This window comes from Trachurus trachurus (assembly GCF_905171665.1).
Source record: "Trachurus trachurus genome assembly, chromosome: 22".
Classification (NCBI taxonomy): Eukaryota; Metazoa; Chordata; class Actinopteri; order Carangiformes; family Carangidae; genus Trachurus; species Trachurus trachurus.
In genome coordinates this window covers 24,212,770-24,234,764 of record NC_139907.1, presented here as the reverse complement: position 1 = coordinate 24,234,764, position 21,995 = coordinate 24,212,770, and the positions used below count along the sequence as shown (strand labels likewise).

Below are 21,995 nucleotides of genomic sequence, written 5' to 3'. Positions count from 1 at the left end.
AGTAGGTTCGTTACCTTTATTTGTACATTTTTTTTTTACCTTTAAGGCTAATAATTTATTGGTTTCCCTCATCAAACTCATCAAATACACAATCCAACAACTCCAAAACGCTCTAGTGGACAAGTTGTGACCTGCACATTCACCATGCTATGAGATAATAATGGAACGTTTCGAGACAGAGTTGTTTTAGAGGCAAATTCATGCAAAACCACTGTTGTGCGTTTCCATCGGGGGCAGTTTTTTGGCAAGCAGTCTCTGCATATCTCATAGCGTGGTGAATGTGCAGGTCAAAACTTGTCCACCAGAGTGTTTTGGAGTTGTTGGATTGTGTATTTGATGAGTTTGATGAGGGAAACCAAGAAATTCCGTGAGCCTCCGTAGCATAGCTCTGAGCAGCTCACGTCTCTGCTCCGCTGTTCTAAAAATAGCTTGCAACGACAATTGAAGGTAATGAACTTACTGCTAAAACTATAGGGATAATGGCGAATTTGCCAAAATGTTGAACTATGCCTTTAAAGTTGGATTAGAGACTAATTTAAGATTGAAATGTATAAAACTGAAGTAGCACCACCTCTGTTTTGTTGCCTTCATATAAACTTTTCTCATCTTTCTCTCCCCTACTCTTCATTCCCCTTCGCTCCTGCTCTCCTCCAGGAGGACCAGTCCATGCTGGAGAAACCCGATCTCTCTTCGCACTCCCGCGTGGCCATCCAGCTCCGCCTGGCCGAGAAGCAGATCCTGGAGAAGGTGTCGGCCAGCGGTCGGGCCAAACGTATACACTTCGAGAAGAAGCAGGAGGAGGGCGCGCCGCTGCCTCGCTACGAGGAGAGCGACATCGCCCTGCTGGAAAACACCGACCCGGACGCCAAGCTCCCCATCATCCTGCGTAAGCTGGAGGAGGTGGAGGAGGGCCAGGAGATCCAGGTGGAGGAGCACAGTCACCTTCTGAACGGGGAGAAAGTGGTGTATGGGATAGAAGCCAACGGCGAGCCGGTGCAGGCGGAGACGGCGGAGGAGGTCAGCAAAGATGTTCATTCAGCTTTGGACTCGACTGGAAGCTCAACCCAGGAAGAAGGCCAAAGAGAAGTGGCCGGGCGAACTGAAGAGAATCCCAAAGAGGAGTGAATAAATATATTCCACGCGCAGCCACAGTCCATGCTATTTATTTATTTTTGTGTCTCTTAAATGACCCAGAAATATAGAAGCTGAAGAGAAGAAAAAAAAATAGAAATTTACAGAACTTTTTTGGACTGCGTGGTCATCCGGCGTGGCTTTTTAGGTGTCTGCTGCTGAAAATTGTTTAAAATACTGCCAGTGTGTCCCTCAGCCTTCTGTGCAGAACAGGTTCACATTTAACATTAGCTTTTTGTTTTTCAATTTGAAATCTAGGTTTCTTTTCATTAAGTGTTCGTGGCCTACGACGTAGGGAGACAGCAGGACAACGGGCCCCCAGCAGAGACAGTCTGAAGGTGAAGAGAGGAAGAAACCAAAACGGAGTGAGGTGAATGTTATCCCCACAAAGCCAAACCCCTGGAAGCCTGTCGGTTTATGACTGCAGTTTGTCTCCATGTGCGTCCAGTATGTTTTTGAGTTGACAATCTAATCGTATTCTAGTATTTTTGAGGTGTGCTGCTGAGTTAAGACCATCACTGCCCTCTGTTTCCCCGCCCCTTTTTCCTGCTTCTAGCTGAACGACTGAACTAAACAGAAACCGATCTTGTTAGCCTATGAGACTAACCCTTTCTTTTCTGACAGGCCAAAATGGCAGATTTTTTTTTTCTAGCTTTTTTGAGTGACATGTTTGATTTCCACTGTCAAATTGCACACGTTCAGTCATTATGTAGCTGCAGCCCTTCACAAGCGAAAGCATTTTTTTTTTTTTTTTTTTTTTTTTCTCATGTGTTTTTAAAAGTATCTTTATGATATCTGAATGTAGTGAGTTCATGTTAGAGGGAGCGTCTGTGGACATCACTTAAAGGGACGGATGTGTGACCCAGCAGTCACCGCTGTTTGCCCCTGAAAAAGCCATATGCAGGACTGGGTGAGACACGGTTAGATGTGTTTTTTTTTTTTTTTTGTTAAGTTTTTTTGTCGGACCGCCTTAAAGTGAATTTCAAAGATGACACTTTTTGTATGAAAAAACAAAACATGGAAGCACTGTCAGGAGGTCGTTTACTGTCTTTGGTCGGTGTCGAGTGCGGACGTGGCTTCCAATAACTCTGCAGCTGATGCAAAGAGGAGCTGCTTTCGACAACGGGAGCGCAGTTTGTCTGTTTCTGATGTAGTTTGACTAAATATTCCCACCACAACACAACACGACAACATCCACCTACTTGGTTTGTTCCTGAGCTCTCCACCACGTCTCATCTGCATCAGAACATCTGGGTGTTGGCTCAGGTGTCATCATGGAACCGCGGTGTGGAGCTTGGGTCAGCTGATAGCAAGAGGTCGTACCAAGTGTCAATGCTTAGCCAACCAATCCTTGGTGAAACTAAGGAACCTATACACGCATTTTAACTTCTAGATGTATTTTGCATTAGATAATAAGAGTTTTTTAGGCCAGTGCAATACATTTGTCCTTCTTGGCCACCATAAAACAAATATCTTCATCCTAAGACTTGACTGTCCTCTAGCATGTGAGGCTGGAGTTCCATATTTACCTGTAGGTTACATGATGATGATCGATCTGAACCAACTGAGCCAAACCCAAAGTGCTGATGAAGACCATGAGATGTGGTTGAAAGCTGCAGGAGTCTAAACTACTCTTTCCAAAAAAAAGAATGGACTGTCCCAGTTCATGGAGTTGTGATGTTTCACTGTAGCTCACAGGTGAGTGATACACAGCGCGCAGGTCAGGACTGTCATCGTCTTTTCTTGTTCCATGAAAATAAAAGACCTGCTGTTCACATCTGCTCTGACAGTGTGGTGTTTCTGGTACACTGTTCAAAAATGAACCGCACATTAAACTCCTATTACTGTGTCAATTTAAACTCTTCATCCTTTTGTCTTTGAAGGAATCAAAGCATCGCAAGTGGTCAGATTGATATGACTGGTGTCCTGAAGCCACACCCTTATTATGAAGAGCAGGGAAGGGGCAGCTGTATTCAACCAATCAGAAATGAGCTGAGGTGACCCTGCACACACACCAAGTTGCAGCACAATTTGCATTATTGCTTCATCCTCTATGTGCAGACGTCACACAAACACACTTGTGCTTCATACACAGAATAGGAATAAACACACGGGGCAGATGGTGGCCTAACCATTTTAAAAGATGACATCAGTCATGCTTAAAAGCTGAAGGAACTGCACCGTTAAACTTCCTGTACTGTATTCAGATGTGAAGTGCAGAGTTGGAGTCAGGAGTCAGTCAGCACAAAGCAGCTCAGGTCACTGATGGACACACTGTCTATTATATCAACCTGTGATCAACAACTGCACTCTTGTCGATTTAATCCGCCATTATTAGTACGGTATAATTTTTTTTGTGACATCACAAAGCTCCACCCTTCATGTTTGTCCATTTAAAGAGATCCCAAGAAGTTGCTTTTGGTTATAAAAGAGTCTCATATTTATATGGATGAATCTACGTTACCCACACTCGTTAATGGGTCCATTTTTGATTAATATATCATTTTGTCTTTATAGTTATTTTGATGTTATTATTTAGTGATCGACTCGCCCAGCATTTCCTGGTTTCCCTGACGCTGCCCGGCGGGTCATGGATCGCTAGTTGGCATCATTTATGGTCGGAACTACGACGGTATCTGATCGTCTTCGAACCTCCATCTTTTGTTCTTGATTAATGAAAACATTCTTGGCAAATGCTTTTGCTTTCGTCCGTCTTGCGCCGGTCCAAGAATTGCATCGTGCGTGCTGAGGCTCATGGGAAATGTAGTGTGAAAACACTTCGCTTTCCGCAACTCTTCGTAGTCACTTTAAAGTCTCAGTGTCTGAATACAGTCTGTGTCCATTTCACTGTGGACTGAGGCTTTGATACTTTCACAGTATGATGATATATGGAACCTAGAGCTGCATTATCACAACACATGGACATTTACCTTCACATCATATGGACCTTTAATAATGATGTTGGTGTTGGTACTGTTTGATGGTGCATGGAGGGAAGTCATCATGTTTCCTTTTTTCTACCACAAATCTGTGCAGTCACGTCTAGACCTCTATCACTTTACACATACACATATGTGTGTGTATGTGTATGTGTGAGCTCCTAGCTTTGACCCCAGCCTTCCTGGTGGTCTTTTGCTCTGTGGTGGACTCCCGGTGTGTCACCATGTGCAGTTGTAGTGAATGAGCTGATGATGAATCTGTCACCCTCCTGGAGTCAGAGCTTAAAGAGAGAGAGAGAGAGAGAGAGATTCAGTTTATCTCATTCCTCAGCTCCTGTGTGTCATGTTGTTGCTCAGCCTTGAGCCATCTTCTCCACCAGGTTACCATTGTTTATTATTACTCTTCTCCTCCGCTCCTTGTGGTGTGGGGGGTAAAAGGGTTCATTTCATGTAACCCACCCACACCCCTCTGCCCCCTGGCCGTATTACAAATTTATAAAAGAAACATTATCTTGAATCATTCAATTCGGGGAAATTAAATTTTGAAGTGTCCCATTCATAATTCAAGGGTGTCTGAGATAAAAACCCCTTAAATCCTTGAATATATTATCATAATGGGCACTGGGGTGGGCAGTGGGGAGCGAGGCATGTCCACTATTGTTAGTACTCGCCGTGTGAGTGCTGGGAGCGGACCACAGTCCTGGGACCAGCACTCCCAACTAATCCTGCCATATGAATTATAAACTGCCATCCATATTAATATACAATGGTAGCAGCCACGACCAGTACCCGGCTCACGGTGGGACGGCACCATTGTCATGCAAGTGTTTACTGGTGTCACGCAGTGGATGGTGGGCTGTGTGCGGGTGGTGGTGGTGGTGGGGTTACAGTTAGACCATTAGCATTTCAGAAGAGTGAGCGTGGAAGTGAAGGTGATGGACAGATTAAGTACATTGTTTTCACACTTGCTACCATCTGTTACCTCACTTCACAGGACCAAGTCTCAGTGTTCAGTTACTATCTTCCACCATACACACACACACATATGAAGCACTAATATAACCTCTGATATAACCTCATCTGGCAGATGCACTTTCAAACTGCTCCAGGGCTCTTTAGCCAATAAATGTGCATCCAGTGGAAACTGATACACAATCATATCCTGTTGGAACCAGTGTTACAGTCACTGTTAGCTAAAAAAAAAGAGTCAGAGAAAAAGAAAAAGTTAAAGGTCACAATTTCATGAATGAAACTGCAATTTGAAAATAAACGTTGTAATAGAATCAAAGTATTACAATAAAAAAAAGTCATAATATTACAAAGAAGGGTTGATATATTAATTTAACCGTCACTTTGAGATGAAGGATCAAGGAAAGATCCAGTTCAAGAGGGAATGTTGAAATATTTCAAAAATGAATTTCAGATAAAAAGTCACAAGACTGCAAGAAAAAGAAAAAAAAAGTTACTTGTCATGATTTGATTCTGCAACAAACTGAAAAGAGCAGAATCACAGTTGTAGCCTCCACTCAGAATACTTCCAGGCTACATTCATGTTCCTCCACAGTCATGAAAAATATTGAACAGCTTAATTTTGACTGTGTGAAGTCTAATGGCTAAAAACAATTTTATGTGCTCACAGTGACCTTGAACTCTAAACAGTTTGTTCAGGTGTTACTAAGTTATAGCATTCACAAGGCCAGAACCATTGTTTGTGAGTTCACCATCACTTGGACAGACGTGAAGACGACATGCCTCTGGTTCTGGCTGGTACAAGCGCAGAGGCATAAAAATGACAGCAAAATCTATCGACCTTTAATCCATTTTTCTTTTAAATTCATCTGTTTTTAATTCTTGCTCTCCAGCTAAAATCATAATTCTCCTGAATGCATCTGTTTCCTTTTCCCAGAGGAGAACTCCACTTTGACACTCAATGTCTTTTTTTTCCTGATGAAGAGTTATTTGATTTAAAACCATTAGCTGGCAAATCCTGAAAAGTGATGTTGTCAAAAGTTCAACTAACCGTATCCACATTTACACAGACAACAGTCTCTTCATCAAAGAGGGAGCTTCATTCATCATAATTTCCCTGCAAAGTCTTAAAGTTATGGCTGAAAAGTTTTGTGTGAGATCACACACTGGCCTTGACCTTTGACCCCAAAGTCTAATCAGGTTGCCATTGAATCCAAGTGATGATTTGAGCAAAGTTTTGGAGGGTATTCCTACAGAAGTTGTCAATATATCATGTCCACCATTATGTTTGCTCCAAATTCGAAGACGTTTTGTCAAGAAGTTATATTGTGACATCATGTCCATGAGGATTAAACGGACGGCTGACTGCTGACCCGGCCCACCTCTCCGCCCCAGCTCTGGTTCTCTTCATTTGACTCCGTCCATCACAAGGTTTGTATTGCAGAGAGTATAACATATCATCGGTGTGAAGGACCCACACCAGGCTGGTTTAAATCAGACTTATCAGATTGATCCCACTTTGTTCATGTTAATTAATGATAATCAACCGTGTTAGAACCCAGAATAGACAAAGAGTTCAAAAGCCTTCTACAAAGCTTTAAATGATCAAGATTCATCATCAGAGAGCTCATAGTCTCCTATTATCCCTCTGTGATTGAGCTCATACATAGATCAGGTCAGGTGAGTCTGGTCATGCTGCTTCACAGGCTGAGGCTGCTGAAGGAACTCCCATCATGCACTGAGGACCTTCTCTCTCTTTCTCTTTGTCCACTTCTGTCACTTACTGCATGTCATTAACTTTCTTCTTATCTCTGTGTGTCATTATTTAATAATAACATTACTCCACTACTAACCAGTGCAGCGGTGCTTCAGTACAACAGCAGATCTTCTCAGACTTAAAACCTCACAGCCGCTCAGCAAAGTCATCTGCCTGAAAGAAAGAAAGAAATGTGTGTTCAGTCCTCATGGCTTGAATGAGGCCGAAAACTGAATGTGGTCAAACCATTGCTGTGGTTGTTTTGACCATAGATATAGAAACGTTTCTATATCTATGGTCTTGACAACCAGACACAACATTTCAGTGCTCACCTCATAGAAATGATCCTGAAACCTGCTTTCTTGATTTTGTGACTTTACAGTTTGTCTTTTGCCCAGCTTCTTCCCTTTTTTTCTGCAGGGAGACGGGTTGATCGTGACATGGGTCAACAACTTCAAGCAGGAACAATTCAGGACTCATTCTATACTTACTCAATGCAGTCCGTATTCCACATACACAAATGTTCCATTTCTGTGAACACACATGCAGCAAATATGGCCATTCAAAAGTTGAATACAAAACTTTAATATTACATTTTTGTCATAATCCTGATATATAGTTACATTTCACATCAGGATATTGTACCTGCAGTGACTTTGTTTTTAAGACTAAACTAAATGTGTTATATTTGTATTTCAGAGAAACAGCTTTACCATTTAATAACAGACACAGCTGACTACATATAGTATGACTAAATAGAGAGATACAGACAGATATATTAGAAATGTTCTAACTGTCCTCAGTCCCTAGAGAGATCTCTTGAAGTTCTTTTGAAAACGTAGTAAAATGTTCTTGTGTTTCCACTGAAGCGTTAACTGTGACTGGTGATGTCCCCCTCCCCACCTGTACACCTGAAAAGACACGTGCAGTCAACACTAATTAAAACCACATGCAGTGTATGGTGCTGTAACACTATGTTTAATGCTTTAACATTGTTGTGGTTTAGCTCTTAGCGTCTGTGCTGTCCACAAATAGGAAGTGCTAGCATGAAGGTTTACATGGCTCGCAGTGGCCTATGTGGTTACAACCTCAGCCGATGGCCGGCTCTACTCAACACCTGTACTGACATGTAAGACAGGCTTTATTTGGTTTCTTCAGTATCTATTGTATCTTTGAATATCTTGTTCATGAACGGGTTACAGTTTGCTCCTACCACATTTAGCCTTTCAGTTAACAGCTGCCTGGCCTTCTCTTAGAGCCTCGCTGATGTTCTCACGCCTACACCACTAGCAAAAAATAAAATAAACTTCAACAGAATGAATCTGAGATCAGGTCAAAAATCTAATGTGGAGATGTCCCCCGGCCTCCTGCAGGCCATCACTCACTCCCCAGAGCAGGACTGACTGTGATTCAGGACTCCTGCCACATCATAATAGAAACATCCTATAATACTGAGGAGGTGGGCGGATGGGAGAGGGATGAAGGAGTCTCCGGTCTGATGTGAGAGGTCTTCATCGTGGAAGACAGGAGGACTGACTGGACAAAGGATTTTGGCAGAGAGGAGAACAAAGACAGAGAAAAGTCTGAGAGCTGGAGGAGGATCTTTTCCTCAGCTCTGGTTATCACGTGAGTGATGCTCACATTAATACTGTACATGAGATATGATGCGATCAGTAGCAGCCGATCACGCAGGAGTAACACAGATGTTCACAGAACAGATAAGTTTAAAAACACTGTTTTATTTCCTTAGCATCAGGTTGTCATGTGAGCTCTAAACCGACTCACAAATTCTAATGAATAAGTTTGTCACTGCTGCCGTTACTTCACCCAGTTCATCTTCTACTGTACAGTGCAAAACATAAAACACGTTTGATGGGTTTTACTGTACATGATCTCCTGTAATTATAAATATTCCAATTTGTTTCACATATTCAGGTCTGGAAGAATCTTGTGCTACAATTTCAGACAGCCATAAAGTGGAGCGTATCATTTCTATAATATGTTGTTGTATGTCTCATCTTTCCCACAGACTCGTATCTTCTCCTTCAGAGGACTCTGAATCCAGACTGTCTTACCTGAGATTTCAAACTTCTCACGTTCAACTCCAGAAGGACACGAGAATCAGTTGGAACAACAACGTTCAACCTGATGCTCAGCTTGGCTCAGGTAACATCTCAACACTTCAACACACCTGTACCTGACTGAGACTAAACACACAAACAAGAAAACAGCCTTGACAGAGAAGAGTAAAATATAACTTTTTGCAAGCAGTGTAACATGTAAAAATCTAACATTTTCATTTTCATATACATACATATACGTATACATAGTTATTTGAAATGTCTTGGTTGTGTTTATTCAGCTTCATCTTCTAAGACTAATAAGCACCAACTAGTATATTCAACTCAGATTTCATCTTCAACAGAAATTCTTATCAGATATTAAAATGCTATGGCAACAGAGGTAATAGTAAATTAATAAAAGGCTGCAGATATAACAGTTTTCAAACAGGATGACGCTGCACAATGACCAGCCTGGAAAAAAAAAATCAAAACTTTATAAAGTGATAGAAAAAAAACAGTTGTAATGTGAACAGTCTGAGTCCCCGCTGCTCTGAGGCCTATCACAGTATCACTATCAGTTTCACAGTATCACAACAGAACCTAGACCAGCTCTATAATAATAATAATAATAATGATGATAATAATAATAATAATAATATAAAAATGAGATAATATAATAATGAATGATAAATACTACAGCTCGGCTAGTACAGAACACAGTAGTCCACATCTGCTTTCCCACTGCAGCGCTGCATCGTGACCTGCAGTTCAGGCTGAACATGTTCTTCCATCTCAGCGAGCAACATTTAATTTTTAATCAAACTAAAGCCCACTGGAAACTGTGTATTGCAACAGTGACACGGCTGCATGTGTAATGGATGGTATCTGCTTGCTAATGCATGAGGAGGTGGAGGAGGTCAGAGGTCACGGGCTTGGTCGACACCTTTCAAAGTCAAAGAAATCGCCTCGACTGTGTGTGACTGACATGACATCACGGACATGGAAGGAGACATGAGTCCAGGAATGGAGGAGGAAGAAATAGAGGGATGATAAAGGAACACATGTTCAGGCCAGCTGAGCAGAGATGCAAATGGCATGCTGATAAATCCACACACACACACAGACACACACACACACACCTGCTCTCCTCTCCTTCCTTTTTATTGAACACGCTGTAATGGGCTGGCTGTTCTCTCCTCAAGGCCTTTACTCTCCTTTCTTTATTTCTTCCCCTCTTCTCTCATTTTCTAATCTGACCCAGAAACACAGAAAAGATGGACGGAGAAAAAAGTGAGCAATGTCACATTATCTCCATCTAACAGCCTCTTCTTTCTTTCTTTCTTTCTTTCTTTCTTTCTTTCTTTCTTTCTTTCTTTCTTTCTTTCTTTCTTTCTTTCTTTCTTTCTTTCTTTCTTTCTCACAGGCAGAGGGAACATCATTCTCAATTCTGCAGGTCAGAGAAGGAACAATTAAGTGTGGAGGGCACTGGGAGTCGCAGACAGGTGATGAATGACCAGGCTGGCTGCAGCTGACAATATGCAGACAAGCCAGATCATTTGCAAATGGATGTGGGGAGATGGAGGGTGTGTGTGTGTGTACGTGCGTGCATGCGTGTGTGTGTGTGTGTGTATGTGTGATGGTATGGGGGTGGTTAACCCTTTACAGGACCATTTCTCACCAAGGAGAAGGGGGTTGGGTGGTGGTGGTGGTGATGTTGGGGAGGGGGGGGCAGCCACCTGCCCAGCAGAGGGGCTCATTTGTTAGAGCTGATGGTGGCTTCCAGACAGCACTCTGCCCCAGGGAATAGACGCTGCTGCAGCATCATCACATCACCGTGTTGACCAATAGCCCGCTACACAAGTCGGTGTGACGGAGTCAAAGTCACTGTGGATGCAGATGACTCTGTTGTTATCAGCAAGCTCCACAGCCCCTCCTCAAATGAGCTACAGCACCTAAGACACAATATAACAATCTTACAAACAGCTCCAGACAATTATTGACACAAAATTGAACTTTTGCAGCTCATGTGCAAAGACTATGATTATATTGTTCTTCCTGCTTTTTGTTGAATCAGTTCGGTCCGGTTTTGAAATCTTTCTTTAAAGAGCAGGAACTTTTTCAGTCAAATGGTAACATGGTCCAGTCAGCTGATTGGTGGGTCACAGCTTAACCCAGCTCCCCTGTACAGCAGACACTTAACTGGTTCAATTTTCATTAACAACTCTCAGCCTTTTAACTGTGGATTTCAGCTTCTTCCATCTGGATGGAGCTCATTCTTCAAATGTGCAAACCAAAAACCTCTCTATCTTTTTTTTTTTTTTTTTTTTTTTACCTTTTACATCTTCCTCAAGCTTCTGATACTTCCCGTCTAAACCTACAGTTATTTATTTATTTCAATAACATTCTCACAATATTACACTTTTATTCCCATGATATTAAGACTTGTTGAAGGTTATGTCTTTATTTTCATAAAATCTAAACTTTTCTTGTGGAATCATGACTTTATTCTCAGAATCTTGCAACTCAATCAAATGTATTTTTCAGCAAGCAGCATCTCAGCTATGAAGAAATAATACTGTCTTTGTATCTGACACTGAACCACTTTAGGTTTTGGAAGTTGGTTGAATGAAAAAATCCAATCCCACAACATGTAAAAAATCATAATACTCAATACTCTCTGATGAAATGATACCACAGTATAAACCAAATTTTAACACATTTGTCAAGATTTATACTATAAACACATGATGTCCACTCTTGTAGATTATGTAATCAATTTGGCAATTTCTGTTTTGTGTTTCTTTTAATCATATTTCCCCCTAAAGTTTCCTTTTATCTGGTGTGTGACCACATTGCAAGCAGAGGAATAATGTTCTGCTGACTGGTATTGTGAAATCAGCTGCATTACCCTGTATATCTGGTGTAAAACTAGGACCATGTATCAACACTCCTCCAGAGTTTCTGTACAGTTACCTTTTCAACATAAAACATTTTAAAGATAATTGTACTTTTTTTCTTATAGCTAATACGTGAATGGCCCCTGTAATCTATGTACTATGTCCAACATAGTCTGTCAAAATAGACTTATCTGGACATACAGATATCTATCAGATGTGTTTGATTTCATTAGTGCCATTTATGAGTGGCTCTGGAGGTTTAAGGCTTAATCTGTGAAGCGATCACATTACCAGACTAGAACGCCACTGGAGGAATTCTGAATGCGCCTGCTGCTCTGTGCACACACACGGACACTCACATCCATCAGGCGGCATTTTTCCCCGACTACGTTAACCAGACGTCCTGTGCGGTGATGTCAGTGGACCGCTGTAAAAATGAACTAGACTGGTGCAGCTTTAAAAATATAACAGCAACCCACACACACACGTGCACACGCGTCTTCATTGACCTGAGGTGTGGACAGAAGCACCACTTAGTCACCTGACATGTAGATCAATCACTTACTTGATCTCTAATACCCTTAACAAGGTACATCTGCATTGGAGGACGACTGAGTCACTCACACATATTCACATACACACATGCGCGCACACACACACACACAAAGGTAGTGTCCTTGTTTTGCATGTGGCAGACGTTGACTGTCTGGTTGATGGATCTGTTGTGCTGCTGGTGATGGAAGCCAGGAACTCTCCTCCTTGTCATGTATAGCTACTGTACAAATGTGTGTGTGTAGTAGTAGTGTAATGGAGAAATAAACATAGTGATTTCTGTTCGTCTCTGGAAGAAGTATCACTTGATTTAAAGCTGGTACAATAATACACTGTGAGCTGCTGTGGAGGATCACGTGTTGTTTCACGTGTTCAGTGGCTGCGTCGCTGCTCCTGCAGCTCTGTCTCACTACACCTGCTTGAATGTGAGATTCCTCTTCATTATAAATGAATTGAATTGTTTTTGCAAGAAATATATGTAAAATAGCCGTCCAATGTCTCCACACACAACTACTATAATGTGAAAATATATATTTACAGTTTTGTTTTTTTTGTTTTTCATGTCAGCCTTTGGTGGAAGGAGTCTTCAAGTTAATGTGATGTTGCTGTGATGGTGTGAATGTGACATCAACAGGTGTCTTCTCTGTTTATTTCCTACTTTAATCCCCCCATTGAAATGAAATGACTGAAATGAATGAAAAAACAACACTGTCAAGCCAACCACATCCAGTATTTTCTAAGTGTACACAGTCTGATGCTGCCCAGTTCTTAAGACCTTACATTGGCTCCCAGTCAGTTACAGAATAGATTTTAAAGTTCTGCTACTGGTTTACAAATCACTGAATGGTTTAGGTCCAGAATGAATGACGTGTTAGTAGAGTATAAGTAGAGCTCTGAGTTCAAACCAGACATGGTGAAGCAGCATTTAGCTGTTATGCTGCACACAACTGGAACAAACTACACAGCAGAACTGAAATCAGCCCCAACTGTAAGCACTTTTAAATCCAGGTTAAAACATTTCTCTTTTCATGTGCTTATAGCTGAGCTCTTTTTAAGAACTTTTCTTTTATTTTACTTTTTTATTCTTCTTTTGCTCATTCTTTTAACTCTGTGTTTTTTGTTTTTATGCTGTTTTATTACATTGAGTTGCCTTGGTATGAAATGCGCTATATAAATAAAGATGCCTTGCCTTGCCAGTAAACAAGCCTAAAGTTCTGTTCCATCAACTGTCAACTCACCTATTGTTCATTTTGTCCCGTTTCAGTGAACACAAGAGACCTTGAGAAGCATCAACCTGCTGCCCAGTGATGTCAAACTGCCTGATGACCTGAGCCAGCTCTTTTGTTGTGGGGGGGTCTGCTCCACTCATCGATCCACCTGCTGTATTCTCACGCCAACAGTTATGTGAGTACGCTACCCTATCTGTCATCCCCAAAACTGAACAACCTGGTAACGACTCCACCTCCACCTCATCCTATATATATATTTTTTTTTGGGGGGGGTGTTTTTGTCTTTATTTGATAGCACACAGTATAGATAGACAGGAAAGGGGGAGGCAGAACGAGGGGGAATGACATGCAGGAAATTCTCCAACCTGAACAACTATTTAGGATGTTGTTTTAGGCTGTCTAGTGTCTTTTGAATATACTGTAGCCTACCTCTATGTGGCAGGTGTCTCAGACCTTGGTTGTCTAGGTTACCATAATAAACACACAGACACCACATAGCTACCTTTTTTTTGTCATGTTTATTAAAACAATGGAATGGTTAGGTTAGGATTAGGAAAAAAAATCATGCTTCAGATTGAAATACATCCTCATCATTAGATGTCTTTGTTGCCATAGTTACAATACTAAAAGAGTGGTTAACTTTGTTGGCCATGGATAATAGAAACAACATCACCTGCTAATCCAGTGGTTCCCAAGCGTTTTTGGCTCGTGACCCCATTTTGACATCACAAATTTCTGGCGACCCTCGTCAATCAAGATGCGCCAGCTCAGATTTTATATGTTGCATTTTATTTGAACTCGATTCATATTCGAGAAAGTGAAAGTATAGAATACAGTTGTTTAAGACTGCCTGTGGTGTTTTTAATCATAATTTTAAAAAGAAGAATAATTAGGCGACCCCATTTGAATTCCAGGCGACCCCACGTGGGGCCCCGACCCCAAGGTTGAGAAACACTGTGCTAATCTGTCAATCCACCACAGCCTCCATCCAACCTGTACTTTTAACTTTTCAATTCCAATGGCATTTTTTCCAATTCCATAACAACAACACAATAGTTGTATTGACAATGATGGGATGGCCTGAAAGTGAATGGTGCAAGGACAACACCCCCAACCCCCAACTGCCATGTACCTGAGTTATGGGTACATTCAGTTCACTATTTAGGATATATCATAAAAAGAAATAATTTAAATCACTTGTCATCATATTTTATTCTTGCTGCTGGTACTTTCTGTAACTGTTGTTAATTTTCTTCAGAAATACTGTGCAACATTTGATTGAAGCTGAATCTATTGACAGCGCAGATCATTCTACTCTAATTGTTCTGACACTGAAGAGAAACATTTACCAGGTCAATGCACATGTAAAAAAAAAAAAAAAAAGTCTAGGTGAAATAAGCAGCAGTGGTGTCAGTGACTTTAATGTGATGACTCTCATGCCACACACAGTTTATTAGCAGGCCCTCCCTTCAACCTGTGACTCCCTGTCCTCCCTGACCCCCACCCCATCCAAACCACCGTGAACCTCCACCTCGGTGTCTCTGGTCTTTCTCCTGGTTGTGGTGTGATGGCCTGTCAGGAGACGCTGCTGAGAGGGCAGAGAGACGACAAAATCAGCTCAGATCAGATCTGATCCCCTCACACACACACACACACACACACACACACACACACACGCCCAGGCACAGCGGTGTGCTGACCAGTGAGCGGTGAAGAGGCCCAGTGTCGGTGTCCCACCTCATCTCCATCAGATCTCCCAACCCTGACCCAGAATCCACCAGACCTGCCACCCCACCTCTGATGTGTGTGTGTCTGTGTGTGTGTGTGCTACTTCTGACCACATCCGTGATTACCGTGGTCCTGGCTGCTCAGGTGGACACAGTGTGTGTGACATGATGGCTTCTGGCACCGTGGGCTCTCCTGCCCAGAAGCCTGACTGTCAGGCCAAATATCTGAGGAGGGGAAGAAGAATGTATGGAGGGATGGAGAGGAAGACAAAGGCTGGAGAAGAAAGTAGGGAGAGATGAAGTCACGACTATCTTATCTTCTTCATCTTCTGCTCCTGGATCAGAAGACACTGCAGGTTTTTATCCTCTACTTTATTTATGTTGCAACAGATCTTAAAGGTTCCTTACAGTTTAAAGGTGTTGGGATGTTTTTGGTTTGGTTCTTTAATTAGATTTTTATTTATTCTGTGTTTTTCAGAGGTGCCAGACAGGTCTCGCAATCCTTTTAGATGGGTCAGTTGTTGGTTAGTTTTTGTACTTTTTTTTTCTGATGTTGTGGAATGGATGTCTCTTGGAACTTCTAGTGGCCCTCAGTGGTATTGCAAAGGGAAAAAAAAGTAAATTGTAGCTCACAATCATTTTTAAATGTGGTCTATAAAGCAAAGTATTTTATTTGCTGTAATGGAGGTGAGACTCAGTGTATCCATAGCAACCGGAGGCTCCAAAACGATCTCACCATGAAACACACTCACTTTCGTCAGCTTACTACGACGTGTACGAGCTGCGATTGGCTGCTCCTCCTGCTCCTCTGGTGGAGAATCGTTGGTCGTGGTGGATTTTGGCAAATACGATTACAGGCTGTAGGTGGAGCTAGAGGAGTTGGATTTGTCCTAAATTACCCATTTAATGTCCGACTATCAGAATATAGTGACAGTGAACTGAATAATTGTTACCAACTGAAGCTTTAAGCAGTGATCGACTGATTGTCTATTGACCAGTGATGCTTCAACATTGGACAAATGATCCATCTATATTTTGTGTGTTCATGTTCATGTACTGTGTATGCTCTTACACAGGGCCCCTTTGTTTAAGATAAAGAACAACATTACAGTGAAGTGTGAAATGAACATAGTAATTGCCCGTAGAACGATGGCATATTGTCAGATACCCAATATTGAGACACGGTGACCAGAAGAGGGCAGCGGATCACAGTTGAGAAAGAGACAGAGAGATTTGATCTCTCCCACAGCGTCAACATCAGCAGCAGCTCCTCACATTAACCTTCCTCTTTCTGACCTTATCTGCCTTTAGAAGTGACGCTTTTGGTAAAGACACCTTCTAGACAGTTTCTTCCTGAACAGGCATTCCCATTGAAAATGTGCAGGTCTAAAGATGCTATAGTTTTATAGACCCAGAGACCAGAGTGTGATGACATGATCACAGGCCCAGTAGAAATCACTTCCCCTTGTCCAAAGAAACCAGATAAACATCAAAACCAAAAGAACCAGAGACTTCCAAAAGATCTTGGATGACTTGGTCCTTCTCCTTCTGGTCCATGATCCAGGACTTTGGTCCACAGTTGAGTCCCTGCATAGCAGAGAGAGCCGAGTATAGAATGTGAATACCTGCTTCTTTTACAGAGTGGGAATAAAAAGCTTTGATGGTGAGTTCATCAGAGTGGTGCTCTGAAAGTGAGACTGGACCAGTGCCCATTGTTCTTTTGAGCCAATATGGCTTTTGTGAATTTTCAATGCAGCCTTGATTTCATGTGGCAGAACTCTGCAGCTCCGCTATTTCAGTCCCAAGGTCCCTCAAAGTTCCTGTGATGTCATGAGGGACACTGACACTGCACAAAGAGGCTCAATCTCTGTTTTCCCACAATCCCAACACTGCTGCACTGATAAACTCTGCTCGTTGTAAAAACTTTCCAAAACTTTACAGTTTCTCTAAAACATGCCTCCAAATGAAAGGAGGGGCAAGTCAACACAAGGTTAGCAAAGATAACAGTGAGAAATAGTTTTTTTTTTTTTTTTTAACTAAAAATAGACCTAACCTTTGTAGAGTTTATGGTTTTTACCGTCACAGTTTTTTGAAATTAAAATTAACAGCTATACAGCTATAACACACAGCTATATTGTATATTGTAACACAACAAGTGTTACAATATACAATGTAATACAACAATACAAATAGAGTTATCATTTTAAAAAGCATTTATACATTTTGACCAATCTGGCTAAAACTTGATTTACTGATGTGACTCACTAACTTTTTGCACACATGCAGTAGAGTTTTGATGAACTGTGAAATTGTGACAATTGCACTTACAGTTTAAAGAATTTGAAGACTTTGAAAAAAAAAGAGAAAAACTGCAACAATCTGTGCACCTCGCATGCTGCTGAGAAACATGGTGCAATCTACCAAACATCAAAATGATCACACGTATATGAAAAGCGATCAGAAGTTATCAAATGCACATCGAGTGTCAGTCGTGGTGACATCATTGCCAAACTTTCACCTAACACTTGTCTGTTGTGTCATTTGATTTTCTTTTCACTGATCCAGTCTTAATCCTCCGTGTTTGACAGTTACTGTAACACGCTGTTGACATTTAGCACAATCCCAGAGGTTCACCATGAGATTCAACTGGTTCCCTTCCAAATACAATCACTCATCATTTCTGTGCTAATTCTTAAACAGGAGTATCAAACTATGTTTGTTTCTAGTAAAGGCCTAGAATGATTTTGCAATGCTTGGTGTTGAGGGGGATGAACCAATCTTCAGGAGTGTGCTGAGTTCATCTGAATTCCATGTTTATTTTAATCCTGTTTATGGTTGTTATGTAACAAGATGAATTTCCAATACATTTTTAATGACTTTGTTCATCGTTCATTTCAAAATTTAAATTCTCTCTCTCTCTCTCTCTCTTTCCCTCTCTTTCTCCGTGCCTTAGCTCTACCTCTCTCTGCCTGGAACTGCAGGCGTCAGCTGCAGTTCATCCTGATAAGTGATGCACCTCTGCGTCATTTACATGGAGTAACTGTGTGTGTTGGCTGTGTGTGTGTGTGTGTGTATGTTGCTCACGGAGTAAATTATGTCATTATGTTATATTACGTTTTCGTGAATTGAACCCCCAAACTCCTGCAGTGCAGATTCAAGGATGTGAACTGTGCTGCTCTCCTCCGCTGAATGGAATCCGTGGGTTTAATTTCCCCCTTGAAAAATCTGTGACATCTATGAGATTCTGCATTTTTGTGACTCCACCATCATCTCATGCTCGCTCCTCTAAGAAACAGTCAGATTGCATGAGTTTCACTTCGGGCCTGCACATGGAAGAAGACGTAGACAGCCAAATCATGTCCTGTTATCATCTTTCATTAATTAACCTCATTAAACCTGGATCTATTTGTGTGATTTGGCTCTGGATATTCAGGGTATTGTTGTTGGGGTTTTTTTGGTCCTCAGGAGGACAAAGTTCTGGGTTAGACAGCCAAAAGTCATGTCAGTGCTGGAAAAGAAAAAGGACATGAGAGCTTTTTTAAAACAAAAGCATAGACTTGGCTCACCACTGCCGGGTTTAGGATGAGCGTCTGAGGACAAAGCTAATTGTGGTGAATACAGAGCTTTGGCAGCGCTGCATTCCTCTATCAGATGCCAGCATTTGTGTGTGTGTGTGTGTGTGTGAGAGTGTATGTGTTCTGGGCTGTGCATTCCCTCACTCGTTTGTTTGCTCACTCTCTCTGCTTCCTCCAGGGACTCCGGTGGAAGTAGGCCTGCCGTCCGGCTGCCAAGCAAACCTGATTTAGCCACACTCAGCTGCCATTTTTCTTCAGTAAAACAATCATGTTTGGCCCGGTGGCTGGTGGCCGACCGTCGCCGGGATTTGGTGTCCTAAACTGGTCCAGTCCGCCTGCGGGCGTCACTGTGCCGCGTATGGCTGGACTCTTTGGTGATTTAGCTGCTTGTGTTTTATTGGGCTGAACTTCAGGGTTCCTGATGGAGCTCCCCATGGCTGCAGATTTGTACTATCACTGCTAAATTTAGCACCGATGAGTTCTCCAGCTCTGTGCCTTTCCATTGTGTCGCTTTGAGCTGGTGATGTTTTACATGCCAAGCTTAGGTTCAGATTTTTAAGCACAGTTTATGATACAGACAATGAAGACAGTTTTATTATGTCTCTGTACTGGTGATGGCCAATACCAGAGCAATACTGTTTTGGGGTTGTTCATCCGTCTGTCCAGTTCTCACAGTATCTCAGTAATGCTTCGATGGAACTTCTAAGTTGGTAAAAAAAAAAACATTCATGTGGATTCAAGGATGACCTGACTGGACTTTGCAACCCTAACTCAAGACTTTACGCAGCAGTTTCGACAAAATTTCAATTTTATTAGCCGTTGGATGACTATGGATGACATCAAAAATTAGGTTAAAGGGACAACAATGAGTTTGTATTTGGTTATAAAAAAGGCTCATATTAATGTTAGCCACACTTGTTAATGGGTCAATTTTCGATAAATACTGTATATCGTTTTGTCTTTATAGTTATTCTGTTATTATTATAAGTGGTCGACTCGCCCAGCATTTCCTTTCGGTTTCGTGGACGCTGCCCTGGCGGGTCATGGGAATAACGCTACTGAATCGCCGTTTATGGTTGGAACTACAACGGTATCTGATCGTCTTCCAACCTCTGACTTTCATTCTTGATGAATGAAAAAATTCTTGGCAATTGTTTTCACTTTCATCTGTCTTGCGCCGGTCCAAGAATTTCACAGTGCGTGCGGAGGCTCATGGGAAATGTAGTGTGAAAACACTTCGCTTTCCAAAACTCCTCTTTGTCCCTTTAAGTGGTAACCATAAAGAGGTGAATGCTGTTCGACATAAAACTTTTGTAACAGTAGCAGAGAGGTAAACAACAAGTCATCATCATAGTTATCATCATATTATAGACTAATATTTCATATTAGTCTATAACATATTTCATATTAGTCTATAACAGATGAATCACGCAACTTTTTTAGTTTTAGACATCAGTTATTATTAGCCATCATCTCATCTATAGATATGATTTGTATTTCCTATGGAAAGTGCATGTGAGTTTGTTGAAGCAATGGTGAGGAAGCTGAAAAGTTAGATGAAGAGCTGAAGTCCATTAACTGCAAAAGCTGAGAACTGAAACTCATTGTTTCACTGCTCACATTTTATTTTGACTTTTTTCTGTCATGATTGGTGCAGCGGCTGCTTCTCAGGAAGGAGGTTCTTTGTTTGACTCTCAGATCTGGGGCCTTTCTGGGTGGAGTTTGCATGTTCTCCCTGCGCTTGCATAGGTTCTCCTCTGCTGGTCCAGAAGGAATCGCATCAATGTGTGTGTACCAGTGTGTGATGGAAAATGCACGGTGTGTGAATGAGCGAGTGTGAATTGGGAGGTTGATATGACTAGAAAGTCTATGTAGATGTATGTTACCTTGATACAGTGTTGATGATGGTCACTACACTCAACTGGACCAAAATTTGGCTTCTCAAAATGTATGACAATATTGAACCCTGTCATCAAAGCACATGCAGATGTTTGGGATGTGTATGTCTTTGTGTAATTACTGTATTGCAATCTTTAACACTCTGACAGGTCACTGGACACTGATTGAACCTAATGGCGTTGCTGTTCCATTTGACATCCCTTAGCTGACTTTACCTGAGCTGGTTATAATTACAGATTTTAGATGAAGTTAAGGATATTTCAGACTAAAGATAAGCCGCTACATTGTTGCTTTCCAGCTGTATTACTGTAAGATGACATCAGAAGTACTTTAACAATGTTGTCAGTTTGTATAGAAAAAATATCAATTAACAAAGTTTATAAAGAAACAAAAAGTTTACGGCAAAAAGAAAGAAAAAAGAAGATATGTTTGTTTATAACTCCCCCCGCTTGAACAATCAAACTAGAGCTATTAAAGGACGATGCTCCTAAAACCTACATTGAAACATATCAAAATGCTGTCAAAGATGCTTGATCAGTCAGCTTCTCTTATTTCTAGCAACAATAACCACAATCTCCAGGTTCTCCTCAAGGTAATCCACCTTGTCCCTGCTGTCCTCCTCCTGAACCTGCTGTTAGGCACCCTGAAAAATGTCTTAACTATTTTGTCGATAAGATCAACATTATCAAGTCCCACATTCAGCCAGTCTCCTGTAATCTCCCTAATTCCCATGCTAACTCTGCCTCCCTTACCCGATTTCAACCCATTTCACACCCATTTCCACACGAACTTCTCCTCCTGCTCATTAGATATGTGATTTTAGCAATTTTTAACAGTTGTTTGTCCTCTGGCTCTTTCCCAACACTGTAAACATTCTTTTCCTCCTCCTTATATTATTATCATTAAGGATCAAACAATTATATTTCACAACAAATGTATTTTTTACCGGCCTCAACTTTCAACATCAGAGTCTCAGGGCTGACAGACAGCAGCTTTCCCTCACATAGAGCCAATGGAGGGCCGGCCTGCTCATCTATAGTCTGTAATTGAAGGCAAAGCTAATTAGGATGCTACACTTTGAGTTGAGAACACATCCTTTTTTCTTGTTTCCTCTCTCTGCCTCATTATATCAGACTCTGAATAATGACCAACATATACATTAAGCACTGGCATAATTATGGTAGGATTAATGATTCTGAAAATAAATCTCTTTGAAAAGAGAGGAGGAAGGAAAAAAGTGAATCTGAGAGTAAAAGGT

The 21,995-nt window shown here is 41.4% G+C and overlaps 1 protein-coding gene across 2 annotated transcripts in view; it reads left to right on the top strand.

Annotated features, from left to right (window-relative positions):
- Positions 1-1,533, top strand: part of setd3 (SET domain containing 3, actin histidine methyltransferase) — a 28,040-nt gene extending 26,507 nt beyond the window's left edge. For both annotated transcript variants that reach the window (XM_083997819.1, XM_083997820.1), the window contains exon 13: positions 655-1,533. In XM_083997819.1, the coding sequence (XP_083853945.1) occupies positions 655-1,125 (471 nt within the window). In that variant the 3' untranslated portion in view covers positions 1,126-1,533. The remainder of the gene's footprint in view (positions 1-654) is intronic.
- Positions 1,534-21,995: the final 20,462 nt, after the last annotated feature.